The sequence below is a fragment of the Nesoenas mayeri genome, assembly GCF_963082525.1.
Source record: "Nesoenas mayeri genome assembly, chromosome: 4".
Classification (NCBI taxonomy): domain Eukaryota; kingdom Metazoa; phylum Chordata; class Aves; order Columbiformes; family Columbidae; genus Nesoenas; species Nesoenas mayeri.
Genome location: NC_137540.1, coordinates 68,143,055 through 68,162,356, shown reverse-complemented (window position 1 = coordinate 68,162,356; position 19,302 = coordinate 68,143,055). Strand labels below are relative to the sequence as shown.

Genomic DNA, 19,302 nt, shown 5'->3' with positions numbered 1-19,302 from the left:
GAAAAAGACTGTCTGGTCTTCTTACCTGAAAATGAGTAGTGGTGCCAAGTACTGTCCCTATGGTATGTTTGAGCACTTTGTGGCTTTCTGCTAATACGCTATTTTGTGAGTGCTGAGGAAAGCAGGCACTAGATAGCAGCAGACTTCTATTCAGCTAACTCTTAAGTACTTATCCCTTTCTTCTTCCCCACCTCTCCGTGCTGTAAAAAAACCTGAGGCAAACACTTAAACTCCATGCACAGGACTTTAAGTAGCAAGATTTCACCCTGAAGTGCCTCAAAGCAGCCATTGGGTTCAGTTTCCTTCTGTGTGGGCTGGTTCAGTCCCATGGGTCAGATCTTGCAGGTACTGAGTGGCTGAATAGAGTGCATGGAGGGCAATATGTTGCTGGAGCTTCAATGTTACTGTGCTTCCCGAGGACAAATGAGTCCTAAATTCTGATCCCTGTTCTAGATTTTAAAGAAAATAATAAAAAATACACCAGTCCATGTAACAGTTGCAGCTTAGGCACTACCACAGTAGAGTGCCCTAAGTCACGTTCCTTAAAGGACATTCTTTTCAGCCCTGAGAATCCCCCGTCTCTGCTATACAGTGACACAGCTTTAATAAAAGGTACAAAAAATGTCCTTGTCCAAAGATTTACAACTTGGTTTAAGAAACTCTCCATAAAGGTGAGGACGAGTTTCATTAATATCTTAAAAGCTTAGTAATTGTATGAAATGTCTTTCAGTTCAGCTGAAAGGGTCCCCCATCAGCAAGTCCTGTCTGGTCAGTGTATATTTAGAAATGTTCTGGCTGCTGAACAGGTGAAGCTCCTTCAGTTTGAAGTAAAGGCCTGTCCTTCTCCAGAAGATTAATTGGGCCTAGGCCTGGCTGTTACAGCTGGGACACTGTTAGGGCTGTTTGGAAGAACATGGGGAACTTGTGAAGAAGCTTGTCTGAAGAGTCTGGGTGTCTATGGGGTTGTATGCCAATTGAGTAAAGGTTTTTTAGCTCACAAGTTGAAGGGAAATACTAAGGTGTTAAATTAATTTGTTCCTCAGGTGTGCAAGCATCCTAGTCCTAAAGCTACACAGAGGCTCAGTTCCACATTGTAAAAGTAAGGAACTGGACTGTGTTCTCCCAAATTTAAGATAGTTCTGTAAACTGTAGCCATTGTTTCTTTTTGATGATGATGATTGTAACTGGTCAGGATTTTTAGGAAAGTAAAAGTTGTTGATTACATCTCTTTTTTTTTTTTTTGTCACAAATACTCTAAAAATACAGGCTTTGTGAAAGAGATCCATATCAGCTTTACCAACGATTGGAACAGCAAGCTAGAGAATATGTGCTTGAAATGAAGGTTCGTCTGCTCCGACACTTGTCCCTGGGATCTAAAGTTGCATCAACATTAGCAATACAAGGGCCACCGCAGGCCCACCAGTTCATCTCACTCCTACTTGAAGAATACAGTGCACTCTGTCAGGCAGCGTGTACAATCAGCGCCTTTCTAGTTACTCTGGTAAGACTTGAAAAAATAACCTATATGCTTCTACTTGCTAGCAGAGCTGTTCTGGGCTCTTTCTGGTGTCTTCTGTGGTTTTTAAGATGTAAGAGTTTTTGTGTGTGCGTGCCTGGAGACAAGGGTAGTCTGAAAATGCAATTTAAATTCTTCAGAGATGTGTATTAGGCATCTCTTACAGTGAACTGATGAAATTACCTTTGTAAAGAAAAATGTGGGATGTGGTTTGTGGCTCTTATCCTGAAACTAATCTTTAAACAGATTACAAAATTTTAGATGATACTGCGTTTGGAAATGTGTGAAACACTTCTCTATCAATCTTTAACGGTCTCTTGACAACCATGTTTACAGCACACAAACTTTTATGTGTAGCACTAATTTAGATTGTTTCGATGTTCAGTTTTTCATTTATCTGTAAGAAAGAATAGGTAATCAAAAAGGTGATCTATTGCCTTAGAATTAATCTGCTGTGTTATTTATGATTTCTAAAGTTCTTGTTCGTTCTTAAATGCTTTTTTGTCAACTGATTGTGATAGTGTTAAGATTATATTGCCAAGTAGAAAATAAGCAACAGACTTTAAAATGTATTCTTGAGTAACTTTCCATCATGAGTGAGTAATACAGTAAACAAATTCTGTAATTCTGTTTGTCTAAGAGCTGAGAAGGTTATTAATCCTGTTTTGTTAATAATCCTTTCCTGTACATCCTTTGTTAATGTCCTTATCCTGTACATCCCTTTTCTTGTGTATACTTTGCATAAGCAAAAAAAAAAAAGGTGGATAAACTGGTAAATCTGGGTTTTATTGCCAATTAGCTGAAAGTGACTGTCTAGGTGGATAAAGAGAAGAAAATAATAGACAGAAACAAGACCGTGGTGGGCACAGGTGAGAAAAATGTAAAATGAAGGGAAGCAGAATGTTGTTACTGAGTTAGCGCTGTTAGTAAAATTAAATGGGCAAAGCAGGAAGATGTTTCTCTTAAGAAGCTTGAGCATATCTGATGCTTTTCTCTGTTGTCAGTGCTCTGTATTTGCTGTTGTCTGCGTTGTCCTCCCCAGCTTTATCACTTAGATATAGACCTGAGGTCACTTTCATCTTCTGTTTATTGGCTGCTCTTAAGTCATCAAGTGTCTACCAGCATGCTTGGGAGGGGTTTGCTCTTTGGGTTGATTTGCATTGAAATTTAGAAATTGGTTCAGCTGAAAAGCAGATGGATGACAGTACAAATGTCAGCTTTCTCAAAGTAGATCCACAAATAATTAGCATATTAGTGCCATTCCAAAGCTAATCAGAAAATAATATTTTGATATATTTCCCCTGGTTATTATCCTCAACTAGTGATCATGAAGACTTAGCAGGTGTGAGAGATGGAGATAATGGCTATGAAGAGACAGAAGACACTTGAACACCCTAACCTACCCATTTTCTGACAAAATTCAAAGTAACATAAAATTCCTGTTCTCTTTTAAAAAACAAAGCATGAGAAAACAAAATAGCCCAAACTTTCTGGTCCTTTTCCTTCTGCAGCCCGGTATGTACTGAAAACTTTTTTCTGCTAAGCTGTGACATTCAGAAACTGCAATGTGAGAATGTGGAATACTGTCTCTCATCATATATTTCTTAGATTTATTAAATAACCTTTTTATTAAATGGACAAGTATGTCACAGCTTCCAGTACAGGTAGTCACTAGCCTTTTCAGTGTGCAGGGGTGTTTCTCTCAAGATACCAATGCACTATGGAAGAAGCAATCTTTTCAGCTGAAATACTTTCAAGGCAATCAAGATCTGTACACATAGTGCAACCTTCCTTTTTAAGGTAAAACTATTGCACGTAGCGTGCTGTACAAAGGCGTATAATGCTTTGAACCTCCACCTGTGACAATCTAATTTCTCAATGAAATTATGAACAGCTGTCCTTGCTTTCAAAGGAATCCCTCTAACTAGTGAAGTTCAAGAGCGGGAACAAAAACCTTGTGCCCCATCAGGGAATGACAGACACTGAGAACAAGCTGGAAAGACTGTAGACAGTACACAGAAACCATCAAGTGCACAGTAGAGCAGACTAGAAGGGAAAACTTACCCATATTTCTTTGTGGGAAATATAGAATCATTTCAGTTGGAAGAGACCCTCAGGATCATCAAGTCCAACCATAACCTAACTCTGGCACTAAACTATGTCCCTAAGAACCTTGTCTAAACGCTTTTTAAACCTCTCCAGGGATGGTGACTCCACCACTGCCCTGGGCAGCCTGTTCCAGTGCCTGACAACCCTTTCAATGAAGAATTTTGTCCTAATATTCAATCTAAACCTCCCTTGGTGCAACTTGAGGCCATTTCCTGTCGTCCGATCACTTGCTGTCATACTCTACACCATCTGATATACAAGATGTTTTTTTAGTAAAGTGTTGACTATTGTGTTCACAGCATAATATGGAAACTGCTTAGAAAATCAACCTTTCTCAGTGTTGACCCTTGAGAAATTATTAGCAATTTATAGAAAATTTAAATATTTTTAAGACATAATATTCTAAGTGGAAATGTACATGTGTCTTTTAAAAATTGGAAAAAACCCACCCACCCTTCTTAAATAATAATAAAACTGCAGACTTGATTCTTTTTTTTGAATACAGATAGTCTCATATTTGTTTGATATAAATATGTGGTTTTTAACCCACTATGCTTAACAAAACTTCGAAATTCCAGAGTATGCAGGTATTTCTGGATACTCAGGGTTATAGTGCATAGGGCTCACTTGCTGACCTGATAGCTGGAATGCTTGCTTTTAATTTTGCTGTGTGGTGCTGTGTGTGCTGAGTCCTGGTGCAGAAAACCTGCATACTGCTGGCAATATGTGGGGAAACTTACTGACGCGAACAAATATTACACTTGTCTTTGATTCTTATGTTTTGATAATAACAGATTTATGTTTTAGACCTTGAAATTAAACACAGCTACATGTTAAACTCAAATAGAAAAACATTCTGCTTACTAGAGAATCTGTTGGTCTCTCATATATTTAGAAAACTTCAGTTTTGAAGCTGTGCTTGGAGAGAACTGTTTTATGTCGGTTTTGAATAAAGACTAGATTGTGCCATTATGTATGTGTTTGTTGCTAGATAAGAACTGGAAAATAATCAGACAAATATTTGACAAGAAAACCTGAGAATAACCGTTTCAGATCATAAAATACGTCTGTCAGTGCAGAAATGAATGGAAGCTTTTAACAACGTAGTCTTTTGTTTTTTTTCCTAATCCGTGACAATTTAGAAAAACAAGAAATGAAGCTATGGTTATTTGAGTCATTAAAGAATTACTTAAATTCTGAGCTTCTGGGCATTAAAACTGGATCTGAGTTGGATAACCTGGCCTGTAGGTTGGAGATTAAAATTCTTGCCTCGGACTTTTTTCTTTTCCATTTTCTTGGCTTATTTCTGGTTTTTTGTTTTGTTTTTATAGGAAAATGAACATTTGAAGAAATTTCAAGTGACATGGGAATTGCACAATAAGCATCTGTTTGAAAATCTGGTATTTTCCGAGTCACTCCTGCAGAATAGCTTGCCAATGTTGGTGTCACAGCTAAGGTAGAGTTGAAATTTTCTTTTGTAATGTTAAGGAGAAATCAAAACCCATGTTTGCAACCAGAGTTTAAAGAGAAAAATATAATCTTTGCTGCTTCTGCAATTTAATTGGTTGTTCTGTCTTGAAAACAGTATTGTTAATTGAGTGGGCTGCTGTCATAATTTGCTTGTTGGAAGAATAACTACCCTAATCTGCTGACTTGTAGGTTACCTAGTAAAATGACAGCATGCTATGGAAACACTGATGGTAGGACTGAATAGCGCTGCTTTCACTTCTCATCCGGCATTGCTGTTGTCTTTACAGCACTACAAGCGAATTAAAGCCTCAATGCTTCTCCCATAGTGCACAAATAACTTCCTTTGGAGTTTTAAGCCATCTTTCCATTGGAGAAGGCAAAAGAAGCAAAATCCCTTGCTATGTGCTTGTAGGTCTGATGGCATATTGCATTTTCTAGGGCTTTAAAGTGTATGTTGCTCGGCTTGCAATTTGTGTACCTGCAAAGTGTTTGGGTATTTTTTAGGGGAAAGGTATTAATTAATAGAAATTTTATTCTTTAAATCTGAACATTTTTAAAGTCAAGTCAGGGATGGTTCCTGTTGACCTTTCAATATCATTTCTGATGATGAGACATTTACACCCTGTGTACACGTTTATTAAAGGAATTGTCTTGGGTATTTTTCCATGGTGCAAGAGCAGTTTAAGTCTGTCACAGGAGATGTTTCTCAGAGTGCATAAAGGTGTTTCTGATGAGTTCTTCTTTTGCTAGCAGATACTAGAAAGAAAAGCAAGCAAAACCAAGAACTCTTAGTTGTCACTGGGCCCAGCAAGTCTGAGGTCCCTCAGAATAAACTGTCTAATTGGTTTACTTTAAATTGGGTTGGTGCTGATTTTTTTGTTTTTGTTTTTAACCCTCTAGGTAGGTAATTTTGTTGCTGTGTTCAATACAATTTGTTCAGTTGTGGGATTGGACTAGATGATCTTTTGAGGTCCCTTCCAATCCCTGACATTCTGTGATTCTGTGATCTGTGTTTGAGTTCCCAGTGCCACTGACGCTGTATCCCTCATTCATCTCCATGCTGTCTGACAAGGCTTCTCTGCATCACTTACTGCAGCAGGTCCTGCCTATATCAAGACAGTTTATATTGCCTTCCTCTGCAGTAGCTGAGAATAGTCTTAGTGAAGTTTATAGTCATTTCTGAACAAAAGCGTTGGATTGTTTTCCCTTACCTGTTGTTCTCAAGTGCTACTGCCATTAAAGTGAGCAACAGAAGGTGTTTCTGCACGGAACTTCAATGTAGTGACAGCTGTTTTCAAGGCTTAAATATGATCAAGTCAGTCTCTTACTGCAGGAATTCCTTTTCAGGGCATCTCTGTTCACTAGATAACTTCAAAGGCTGTTTCACATAAGCTGTGGTTTTGCCTACATTGCTTCACATGAGCCTTTTTGAAAAGGGAGGTTCAGTGCAAGCTTCTTGTTCCATAGTTTCTAGTTTATATAGAGTATGTCTTGTTTTTCTTTAAGCAGAGATTACTTCTATTTTCGTGGACTCTCAGGGTTTTACTGCTGAGTTCTCTGGGTCTTGAAGTAAGAGAATTAGGTAGCCTTCCCTGAGAAGTTTTTCTGGGGGATGAACTGCCTTGTATTGGGAACTGATGGAGGAATGTTCCGTCAGAGAGGCCTGACATGGACAAGCAGGGATCAGCCTAGTCCCCTGATCATTTTGTTAGTAGAGAATCATTTGAACACAGTAGAAAAGGTGTTAGCAGAGTTCCCTTACAAAAGAACATTGGCATCATTGTTTTCTCCTCCTGAGGAAGAAATATGCAGTGGTGTTTTGACATCTTAATTTCACTTAGATTTCAGGTGTCCACACTTTGTCTTATCACTTATTTAAATCACTAAATCATTTGTATATCTCTGGCTTTTTGAAAATATATAATTGCTGTGCTGTGCTGTGATTAGTTCCAAGGAGGCTTATTAGATGTCAGACTAGAACAGGTGTTCACTTAGGGAGGGTTAAACATAGGGGTCTTGTGGGGATGGAGGTTACTAGCTGATACGAGATCAGCTGTGTCAGTATTTCACAGGGCTTGTCGTCTACTCAGCGTAAACTACCAGGGTCTTAATGTGTTGTATCTCGTTCTCCTACCTAGTGACCACCTCTGATTTGTTTAGGAGGCATGCTAAGTTGTACCACCTGCAGACCAGCTCTAAGAGCTGTCCCTATGCTTATCAGGAGTTAATGAATCAGCAGGGCTTCTAGATCAGTTGCAGCATTTCATAAGGCTGTATTTTTGTAATCAGTTTTCAAGGAAATCCAGTCAACCTACCTTTCATAGATGAGTGACCAGTGCTTCTTGGAGATTACATGTGTCTTGGGTTAACATGCTTTTCACACTTGCCTCCTGCGTTCAACAAACTGCTTTATTGGGGGTTAGTAATGAAGTAACTGACTGATACTTGGTGCTTTTCTGTCCTGGGGCTTTTCTGTCCTCTTTGCTTTCCCTGTATGGGATGGGACAGTGTTCAAGGTACATAGAAACGTAGACTCATTTTTGTTGGAAGATACCCTCAAGATAATAGATTCCAGCCAGAACCTAACTCTAGCACTAAACCATGTCCCTAAGAACCTCACCTATATGCCTGTGCACCTTCAGTTAAATGCTGGTGGCCAAAAGATTTTGGGTTCCTAATCAAGGTGTGGAGGCATACAATAGGATGTATGTCAGCAGGTATGCCTTGGAAGATTTGGCTACTGGAAAGAAATTCTTATTTATTTTATATATGTGTGGTGCTTTTTATTACCTTTTTTGTACTGCGGTTCAGGAATATATTCTACCTCTGTTTACAGGACTGAAATATTACCTAGATTCGTTACTTTATACTTGCCTTAGGGGTGAAAGTACATTTACTAGTTTCATGTTAACCTTTACTCAAGGGTCACAATAAAAATGCAAAGTATAAATGCTGTTGCATTGCTAAGCTAAATTTTTAAACCTTAAGTTCTTTTGCTTCTAACTTGAGAGCTTATTTAAAAAAGATTTTGTACACACCTACTGTTTGAAAGAATAGCGCTACTCAGCAGCAGTTATGAGAGCAAATTATTGACTTCTGTTCAGTAGGGATCAGAAATTCACATAACTGCATAATACCAGAAGCACAGGCTTCAAGAAAAGTGGTAAATCATGATCTAGTAACAGGAATTGACGTTGTTTGCACTGACTGTGAGGAGGTGTTGCATCCCTGTATCCCTTTAAACTGTGTTTTGTACTCTACCAAGCATGGAGTTCTCAGATTTCTTTATGTGCAGAATTGCTTCTGCACCCTTCTAAAGTGCTTGTGTTGCAGGTTCTGGACAAAATCAACAAAATAAAACAAACTTGGATTTATCGGTGAAGTCACGCTAACAGCTGTAACTTAATGCTTACCAAGTTGTCTGTTTGCTCAGCTCTTCATTATGTTTAATTGCCGGAATGGTAGGCAGAACTATGTAGTTCTTAGGTTGGGTTAGCAGCCCGTTGCAATAGAAATGTGTAACAGACCTCTCTGAAATGTTGGAACTGGGCTTAAATATCAAGTATTTGATGCTTGAATTTTTTTTTGGTTACTGGATTTGACTCACGTTACAACCTCTGTGCCTAATTAACTACCAACCAGTTTGCTCTTAATTACTAAGTAGGAGGAATGTTGGAAAGCTTCAGTTTATTTCTGTCAGTTACAGGTCATTACAATTTGATGTGCTTTAAATACACATAATCAAATAGAATTTTGTATTTCTATTGGTATCTGAAGTCAAGGTTTCTGGAGTTTGCTTATTTAGTGAAGAATCATCTAATAGATTTTTAAAGGAATTTGTTTTACAAAAACATAGTAGTAGGAAGGGAGGTGAATCTGCCTCATATTTCTGGGGCTCCTCACAGACATGTTCATCAGTGAACAGTAAAACCACATTTTGAATGTGATGCTGCTCAAGTGATGGTAGATAAGTGCAAGCAACCAAATTATCTCACTTGCCTCATTCTCCAGCACTTCTCCCAGCTGGAACTCCGACTCGTCTAGTCATCTCTTCAGCATTGATCATGAGAGTTCTGATGAACAAGCTTCTGGCTTTATTTTTACTATATAGCTCTTCAGTAAATAGTCAACATGTATATTTAGCCCATGGAATTTGGAAGGATAAATATATCAAGCAACAAAATTTCAATAAATACGGCTCAGTAGGTTTGACATCTGTTTGCTTGTGGTAAAGAGGCTGTAGAAATGTTGCACTTCCCACATTCTTGCTATTGTTGGTTACAGAACATTGGAACAAGCAGTTATTGAATATTTTTTTGAAAAATGACTACAAATACCCATTTTTGGGATACAAGCAGCTATGTGGGCCTAGGTGTATCAGTAAATGCACTTTAACAACACTCTTTGGCGGGCAGATCTTCAAAGCGTGATTTTATTTATTATTTTTTAGTGAAATGTCTGTTCTATAACAAGTGCTGTTTGAACTTTCAGGCTTGGAACAACACACGATTCCTGTAGCGAAGACATGTACAGTACCTTGCTACAAAGGTACCATCAGCTGGAGCAGGAAATGGGTCAAGTTGCTGAAGCTTGGCTGGAATGCCAGAAAAGAATAGATGATTATGTTGATGAACAGGTAAGAATCATGTGAAGAATCACAAGACTGATGTGGGGAGCAGCCCGTGCAAGTGGAGAAACTCCAGTGGAGTTTCTGTGATCTTTTTATCCAGAGCTTTGAAGCAACAAAGTGTAACTTTTTTCATTGATATCCATATTCAAGAATAAAAGCAGAACACTAACATACCAATATGTAGTGGTGATTGTCCAGAAACATCTTCAAATTGTTGAAGCAGCTGATTGTGTCGTTATTTAAAGATGGTCTTTGAACATTTTTGGATGACTTTAGCCTGTAAATTACCCATAGCGCAGTAAACTGAAACTTTCTTTTTGTAGTTGTCACTAGGAAAAGCAAAAAACCAAAACCCACCTCATAAAAACACCTAAGATTCCAAAATAATAATTGCATGAAATGAAATTCAGAGGAAGATATGGCTTTTAAAAACTGTTGCGTGTTGCAGTGTGATGACCTTTGTACAACTGTCAAAATCAGAACTCCAGAATCTCACTGCATAAATATTTGAGACCTCTGAAGTGATCCTTTTTTAATTACGTGTATGTTCTGACAGCTGATTATTCTGAGTGTGTGCTACATTTCAGAAAATAATCACTTTGTTGTGCTGATTCCTACATTGTCAAGAGCTTAATTTTCAGAAAAACAGCGGTTTATTTTGCAAGTGGTTGTTTAAACTCTTCTGAAATTGCTCATGTGTGTTTTGTCTCATGTCCAAAGAACTTGAATTTTTTTAAAACACTTCAGGATAAGGCTTTGAATACTGTTTAGTTCAATCTTAAGTATACTAGAAGAAAGAAGATGTATTGAAATAATTGAAGGTAAAGAATTTTATAGAACTTTTCTTGTATTTTGAAGTTTTGTGAACAATAGGAATAGGGAGATCAAATTTGAGATTTAGCAATGCTGTGTTACTCCTGTAGATAACAAACATTTTATACACTGTAAATGTCTTCAGAAGCTGTTCCCTGTGATAAAGATTTAATTGTACTTTTACCATTAATTCCAGTACTTTCAAGATGGAGACAGGACATAACTAATTTTATTTGCTGAGATGCGTTTATATTTGGGGTCTGCATCTGTGAACTGTCAGTTAACAAAGTTTTCTCTTGGTCTGGGTGCTTTTGCATACCTAGATATTTGATGACAGCTCAGTAAATCTTCGTCTCACATGTTGTGCCAGTAGAAGTCATTTTCTCCATGCTGTCAGTGTGTTGTGTCCGATACTGCCTCAACCATAAGAAAGGGAGCTCAGTTCAATTCTCATCATTCACTTATTTTTCCAAAACATGGAATTACTGTAGAGTCACATTCATATCAGACTTCTGACTTGGTTGATCTGCACCACTTCAAAATCAACTCTTACCTGATTTTTCAGTATTTCTTTTCATCAACTGACCATACAACTGCCACAAGTACTGTCATATAGCGTATTTTATCTGCTCAGTGAAGCCTGTATCTTGATGGAAACAGAAACCCCTCTTCTTTTTTTGGGAAACTTAATATGATGACTTCTTATTTCCCAATGATCAAAAAAAAAAATCTGCAGGGGGTGTGTAAGGGAAACAATTTTAAAACTTTAACCATCGAATTTTAAAGGAGATATTGGTATTGGTGTTTATATTTAGAACAAACATTTTAATAATTGCTTCTTAGGCCCTTTGGTGATAACCTGTGATTACTCTTGATCAAAACCACATTTAGGATGACCACTTTATCTGAAGTTGCAGTCATATTTTTGCCAGCAAGGTAGAAATCAGGAAGCCTGGCTGCTATGGAAACTGGATCTTAACAGTAAATGCATGTTGGTTATTTGCTACCCCTTGGCTTAGCAGAATTAGGTTTTACTGCTAGTGTATCAAAGGTTAGAACATACACCATCACAGAGGAAAACTTCAGAGTGGTTCTTATTTATCTGCTGTGGAACTGTATCCAAAATTTTAGTCGGGGTGTCAGCAGAGAGAATTCATGGACCTTCCACTACTGTATGTTGTGTTACTTGTTCTTGGAAACAAAAAGTTGTTAACTTTTGCAAGCAATACAAATAGTACACCTTTTTAAAGACTGTAAGACAGCTGTGTAATGCATAGACATGTAACTTAATGCACTATTATACCATGCATGTACACTGTAATAAAAACAGAATAAGGATTTGTTCTTATCAGCACCTGTATCCATCTCATGTTAAAATCTGAGAAAGATGAGTACAGGAGAATTTAAACGTATGCAGCCTGTACCTCCAGATCCTGTTTTTCTTACCAAATTTAGACTACATTTAACTTGGAAGGTCCTAAATATATCTGGAATATTCCTATAGTAATGGCCAAGTAGACGTATGTACTTTGTCTGAAAGTGTTTCTGTTTTATTTACTTGCTGACTCCCAAGAAGAAAGGAAAGCAGGGATGCAAACAGGAATGCCTTTGCCCAGCTCCACAAGAGCCCAGGGAGAGCTTCTTACTTGTCTTTTCATGGTCATTTTTGGGTTTTTTTGGTTTTGTTTTGATTTTTAACAGTCTCAGTCAACGCAATAGAAAAAGTAATATTGTATGGGCATAATGGTTTTCTGCCTTTATGGCAGCTGTATAAATAGTTGAAGCACTCACTATTTTTGGATGCTGAGACTTTGTGATAAGAGGAATTATTTTTATTATTTCTAGTCAAACAGGCTAGGAAAACAGATTGGATTCACAGGTAGAATTTGGGCTGCTCAAATGGGCTATTCATATTTGATGGAATTTAACATTTGGAAGAAATGGGTGTGATGTATGAACCTCAGAGTTCTCGCAGGTGATGTAGTGGTATGTGTCAGTTCTGACTAAACTGGTGGCTTTGTTTCATGATTAAGTCTGTTCCAGAATGGAAGAATATTTGTTCACTTCTCTTTCTCACTTCACCATGTGTTGTCTGATTGGATCTCAAATACTTCTTGGCCTCAAATAAACAGGGAGGAAGGAGGAGGATGGCAGTTGGCCTCTCCATTGGGCAGCAGTGACAGTGTATTCATTGCAGATGTGCAAGATTGAAGTGAACATTTTTTTCCTTTGGATGGCATTTGAATCGATGTCCCACTCCCTAGCAGAATTCTTGGGCATGAATCATGTGGTGTGTATTGCAGCTGCTGTGCTCTGCTGAAATAAATATCCACTGGGGAAAAGAAAAGGGAGAAAAGGTATTTCCCATTGTTTCTGGAATTAATAGCTTAAGATACTTGCAGACTTGGGGTATTGGAACGGCTGCAAAGCTGGAAGTAAGGAAACTTTCACTTCAGCCCTTGTTTCCATTAATACTCAAGAGCATCAAGACTTAAACCATGCTGGTTTATTTGATGATTTCTTGGCAGGCTGGAGCAGGCAGCTCCCAGTTAATGCACTGGCTGTTTTAAACTTCATTCTTTGGCACTGAGGTCTTCTCTTACACTGTATAGCAAATATAAGTGCCTGTCTCTGGTGCTGAGGACTCAGCTGGGTGACAGGGCACCTGAACCAGTGAGTGGTGCTGGCTTTGAATACATCAATAGCTCAGGGGTGCTCAGAGCCTGATAGTACAGCCAGGATGGAATTTCTGATGTTCTTGGCCGCAGGCTCTGCAGTACCTTTTAGTGAGTCTAAGAAATGGTTCAAGAATATTTCATACATGTGGGCTTTTTTCAAACAACACAAATACACATGATAAACTCATTTTTTTGGTGTTGGTGTAACCTCACTGGAGCAAGGGAAATCAAAATCCACATTACTAATTAGACTTGCATGCTGCTGAATCTTCCAGAAATTCATTAGGCAAAACTTTACTTACTCCTTAATACTGTTTCAAATCCCTAGCTTTATGAAGCATTTTGTTACATTCTGTAAGGTGGTAGATTTTTTTATTTATTAGACAAAAAAAACCCTGTAAAAGATAACTTAGTTGGTTGTTTTTCCTCACTGATGAAATAGTGCTCTAAAAATGTTGAGTAGTACAACAGGAGAAGCTTTGTTCTGCATTTTGCTGTGTTTAAAGTTCATGGAAGTTTTTGCATTCTGTCAGAGTGAATTTATTTACTAAATCAGAAGAATGTCATTTGTGTACAAAAAGTTACAGACTCTATGTGGATTTACAGTTATATGATTCAGGGACTAGTAATTATAAAATATTTGTCCAGGCTTAGATAAATCATGGGCATGAAGTCCATTGAGGAATAAAAGTGATAAATAGTGTCAGTGTAGGTCACTGCGTAATTTTCTTTACTCTAATTTTTTTTTGACTCTTTGGGTGATTAGTCCCACATGTGGTACATCAGTTTGCACTTGAGCCTGCCTCTAGACCTTGCAGAAGGTTCTGCAGCTCTAGATTTTAGTGGATGTTGAGAATTTAATGCCAATCACATTTTATTGAAAATGCTGTGAAATATTTATTGAAAATAAATGTTATCATAAGGAAAAATAGTGGAAAAATCAGACTGAAAAATCGTGTAAATGAATATAAAAATCTTATGTTTAAGTGACTCAAATCAGATGATTAGCAAATAAATTACACTTCATTTTGCCTACGTATGTAAGTACAATCAAAATAGCACAGACAAGCTAAGTTTTAGGAAACAGATATACCAAGTGACCACAGGACAGAAGTTCTCTGATTCAATCAGTGAGTTTTTGTTAAATTCTGTTGTAGATGGCAATGAAAGCAAAACAACGCATGCTGAAGGAAGACTGGGAATTTTTTAAACAGAGGCGTTTTATTGAAGAGCAGGTAGGATTTTTTTTATACCTTACTAAGTTATACTAATGTTTCATATATATTTGTAAAATGCAAACCTGTAAGTGTAGTATATCGTATTAGTTTACATGATCCAATTTTGCGACTATTGCAGGCATGAAATTTGGTCAGCTAAAGTACAGAAAAGCAAGATGTAGTAATATGTAATCGCAGTTACTACAAAGTGCAAATCTAAGTACCATAGTCTTAGGATTGGTTACCAGGTGTTAAAATTCTTTATATGACAGAAGGGGCACTTCTGATGCCTTTAGAGTGGGATCCAAAACAGCCAATACATTAAGTGTGGGGCTGCTTTGATGTACGCGACAGGGAATGTTGTGTTTGAGAGTTAAACAAATTCCCTCGTGTGTGCAGAGCTGGGGAGTGTGATGGGCAGCAGGGCAGGTGATCCCATCTCTTATAGCTCTGGAGGTGGCTCCTCCATGTGTTTTGTGGGGAAAAGGCTGAGCAGAACCGTCTGCCTTCTTTAAGATGTAGCCAGATAGGGGCCTGTAGAAGTTCCTATGTTATTATAAAACGATCTCCTGTTTAAGACACACCACTCTCCTCTGTAGCCTAGAAGTGTTCAAATAGCTCATGCCTTCCGTAAGAGTACGGAGTGACCCCACTGGAGTCAAGGCTGGATGGGGAACTCTCCGTTCCTGTACCGCTGTGCAGGAAGAAATGCTGGTCATGAGCCAGAGAAAGAGAGAGTATGATAGTGCATTTTAATAAACTTAAGCTTAAATTGACAATGCCTCAAATCAGTCATCAGTAAGTACTTTTTCTTATAAGGAACGTAAGCCTGTGTTAACCACATCTTTGGAACATCTGGCGAACAGGGCTTCTCAGAGGACTCTAAGAATCCTCTTTTTCCTTGATCCTAATTGGGCTTAAGTGAGCTGTAAGCCTGTGTCTGCTTAGGTAAGGATCAGATCTGGGCATTTACAGAAGTGGAAGCTTAGGCACATCCTTATTTAACCAAAGGTTTGTAGGTATCTAATGAAATTAGGTACTTTCAGGATTATGCTGCTGCCAGGTGGAGGTTATTTGCGTTATATTTTTTCACTAATACAATTAAGTCCTGTTTTGATCAGCTGCTTTGTTCTTGAAACTACCCCATTGTGGCTACAGAATTAGCCCTAATTCTTTTCTGCAAGCTAAGGGTGAGTTTGAATTCTTTCTCCATTTGCCAGCAGTGTCCTTTTGTGCAGACCATGAAACAAGACAAGAACTACTCAAGTTCAGAGTGCGTCAGCAGAAGTACCATGCAAGATGCACATACAAATCAGTCAAGGAGATGGACTTGGCCACTTTACTGTTTCATAGTAGAAACACACTTTCGTGGAAGAGTTTCAGTGCCAAATGTTTATTGTTTGTAACTTTAAACTTCTTTTCACTCATGATCGAAACACCACCTTCATGAAATTATTGTGAATGCTTCTTTTAAAAATGTTTTACCTAAAGAATCTTCCTGATTATCTAATTTGTTAATCATGATGTGCCATTTAATTGTTCATTAGAAACTTGCACTACTAAACCACCACCTTTATAATTTACTTCAGCTTAATAACAAGAAAGCACTAGCTGGGGAGAACAACTTCACAGACCCAATGAGACACATGCTGTCATCACGTTTGAGCATGCCTGACTGTCCCAACTGTAATTATAGAAGAAGGTGAGCTGATGTTTTTAATATGAAATCATAACAAATCGTTAGTTTCTTGTACGAGGGAAAATGAAACACATTATTGGAACCAAGTGTGGTTACTTTAAATAAATGCTATTTAAACCAGGTCACAAAAATCTGTAATCTTAATTCTTGAACAGATGTACTTGTGATGACTGCAGCCTTTCGCACATTTTAACGTGTGGCATCGTGGATTCTCCTATAACGGATGATATTCACATTAACCAGTTACCGCTACAAATTGATTCTGCTCCGGATTATCTATCTGAGATCCGCCCACCCAGTATGTCTTCAGCAAGTTCAGGATCAGGTTCCAGCTCGCCTATTACAATTCAGCAACATCCCAGACTGATCCTTGCAGATAATGGTTCTGCACCAACATTGTAAGTTCTTTTTTTCTGTTTTTAAATTTTGTAGTGAATTGAACTTAAGCAGGCAAGTTGCATTGGTTGACTATTACTATGTAATTCTAGTTTTACAGCAGAAAATTTTATAATATTAATCATACATTCAACAGACCACAACTCCAGTGCTGTATGTTCTACAAACATAAAGAAAAACAGCTTGTTTAGTTCTTAAAAATGCTGAAGGCCTTGACTTAACAGTATAGCTAGAACTGTGTGTAGTATGTACTTTCCTGCTTTGAGATTATAAGGAGATCAGATACTGATCTGTGTTAGAGCATTATTTAAAAAGGTCCCGTTTTCTTAGTCTGAGCAAGGGAAGAGGTGATCTTTTCTTTGAGGAATGGTCATTTCATATGAATCAGTTTAGTTCAAAAAAAGCCTTTATTAGGAGGCTTTTAGGATTGTTGAAGTTGTGTTAACTCAAGCCTTGCATCAAAAATTATTATCCCTGTCAGAAGTATCTGCCAACTCCTTATTCACATCATGATGACCCTCAGATTTGAGGCATTAGTCTAACGGTAGACTTCTGCCTATTCCATAATTCAGGGTTAAAACTGCTTGGTGGGCTGTCTTCTGTACGTGGTTAGGGTACAGTTACCAGCAAGCCTCCTCTGTCATGCTGTTCTGAAGGAATATTTTAAAACCTGATTTCAGTGCTGGCAAGAGCACTAATGAAATTCCTGTTGTTGGTACAGTCAAGGGAATTGGCATTAGCCCCATCAGTGTGGTGTGATGAACAGGAACACTCAGATGTGTGGGATGTTTCTGATGAATATCACTTCATGATGTTTAATTTCCTTTAAACGTTTACCTTTGCATCCACTACCATCTACGGTTTAATCTTCCTTAACAGGACTTGAGTTTCTGAACCCATTTGGGAAGCACTTGAAAACAGATTATGTGGCAATATATTCAGCTATATATTCTTAAGTGTGTAGTTTGCGATTTCTGTAAACTCTCGTTAGTTTTGGTGCTGAAATGTCCAAAATTGTTCAATTTGTCTCTTCAGAAGCTAGTTCAGTTGAATTCAGGTATTATTTACTGTAAGAGGCCTATTTCTAGGGAAATACCACTGCTCCTTGGGGAAGAGCCATTTTATGTCTCATAATATCCGCTGTATTTTATTTCCTTGTTGCACATTTGAAATATGCCTGATGGTGCCATCATGTAATTAAATTTTGGCACAGTATCTCATGGAATGCAAAAAGATAAAGTGCACAGTTTAGGAGCTCTTTTAAGAGCTCTGAGTTGCTGTAGAAACATGAACTAACCAATCTTTGCAACACTTCCCTGGAGCGGGTAATTAAACATTCATGTTCTTTTACTACCTGTCTCTACAGAAAAAAAAATCCCATTAAGTATTTTAGAGCAGATTCTGAAAAGCACATAGACATGGGGTTGTCTAGGAGCCAGTTGCTGTTGAGAAATTTAAGTTAGTGTGATGTGTTCAGTGTTCCCTACTTACTGTTACTGGTTTCACATTTAATGTATGGAAAAACTTGAATTTTATATTGTACTTTTTTCCAGTTCACACTTTGTGTGAGGGAAATCATTGACATAAACTTTATTCATCCAGTTAAAGGTCATCTATATCCTGTCATTATTAATTTGCTAGATCCTTGGTCAGAAAACAGTAGTGGAAAAGTATTTTACACAGAAGTAGCAGAGAATCTTATTTTCAATGCAGTCTATTGTTCAGACATGCAGCTACTCTGTTCAGTAGGATTATATGGCAGGTTGCTTGATTTTTCCTTGCTTGAAAAAATAAATTCCGTTAAACAACTTGAAAGACAATCCTTTGACTCCTGCTTGAAGCATTTATACAAGAGATGCCCTCAACTGTATTGCATTTTGGTGTTCTACCTGCTTTTACAATAACCAGGTTACCAAGTGCTGTGATTTATCTAAGCCTCTTTTCCCCTCAGTGGTAGTGATGATGAAGATGTTGCACCATTATCAGCAAAATTTGCTGATATCTACCCACTGAATAATTACGATGATGCAGAGGTTGTAGCCAACATGAATGGAATTCACAGCGAGCTAAATGGCGGAGGTGAAAACATGGCACTGAAGGATGAGGTACAGCATTTACAGTGTCTTATCTTTTTCTGGCTGTTGGGTGTTCTTGCTGGACAAAGACCCATCCTTCACCCCAAAGTTAATGAGTTAATGTTGTCCAGTCTCCTCAGGTGAGCAGCACCAGCAGCAGTTCCTCAGAAGCAGATGATGAAGAAGCAGACGGGGAGAGCAGTGGTGAACCACCAGGGACTCAAAAGGAAGAAATGTCTCTAGGAAAAAGGGCATTAAGGAAAGATGAAGCAAAAATGGATAGTCCACCACCCTCTTACCCCAGTCAGCAGGTATAGTAATCTAAAAGAAAGTCTTGCACTAAATTAACATTTTAAAAGTAGCTGCTTGAATGATAATACATTTGGATCTTCATTTAAATATTTACTTTTAATATACTAAGTTATCAGTAGCTAGGTATGATATCTAAAATATTTTCAACTGATTGTATATTGTCATGGCTAATATCTTCCTTTAGTCAAAATTTGGAATTGTTAGTTATATTAAAGGTGGCTTCAGTAAAAGGGTGAAAAATGTCTATTCCTGTCTGTATGAGCAAGAAACAGAAGCTAAAAAGCATTTCTGCTTGGAAGTTTGATCTTGGTCTGTGATAAATGTTATTAGAAATTAATTGAGGAGTTAGGGGGAATTGATGCGAGTACTTAATTAGCAAGTACGTAA

The 19,302-nt window shown here is 37.9% G+C and overlaps 1 protein-coding gene across 3 annotated transcripts in view; it reads left to right on the top strand.

Moving 5' to 3' along the window:
• Positions 1 to 19,302, top strand: part of FAM193A (family with sequence similarity 193 member A) — a 79,212-nt gene that overhangs the window by 38,238 nt on the left and 21,672 nt on the right. For 2 of the 3 annotated variants that reach the window (XR_013922046.1, XM_080343172.1), the window contains exons 6-13: positions 1,267 to 1,501; positions 4,957 to 5,081; positions 9,587 to 9,731; positions 14,374 to 14,451; positions 16,023 to 16,135; positions 16,288 to 16,530; positions 18,480 to 18,633; positions 18,735 to 18,914. Coding sequence is in view for 2 of the 3 variants with exons in the window: in XM_080343172.1 (XP_080199298.1) it covers positions 1,267 to 1,501; positions 4,957 to 5,081; positions 9,587 to 9,731; positions 14,374 to 14,451; positions 16,023 to 16,135; positions 16,288 to 16,530; positions 18,480 to 18,633; positions 18,735 to 18,914 (1,273 nt within the window). In the remaining variant the exon portion in view is untranslated. The remainder of the gene's footprint in view (positions 1 to 1,266; positions 1,502 to 4,956; positions 5,082 to 9,586; positions 9,732 to 14,373; positions 14,452 to 16,022; positions 16,136 to 16,287; positions 16,531 to 18,479; positions 18,634 to 18,734; positions 18,915 to 19,302) is intronic. The other variant, XM_080343173.1, reaches the window with a different exon arrangement.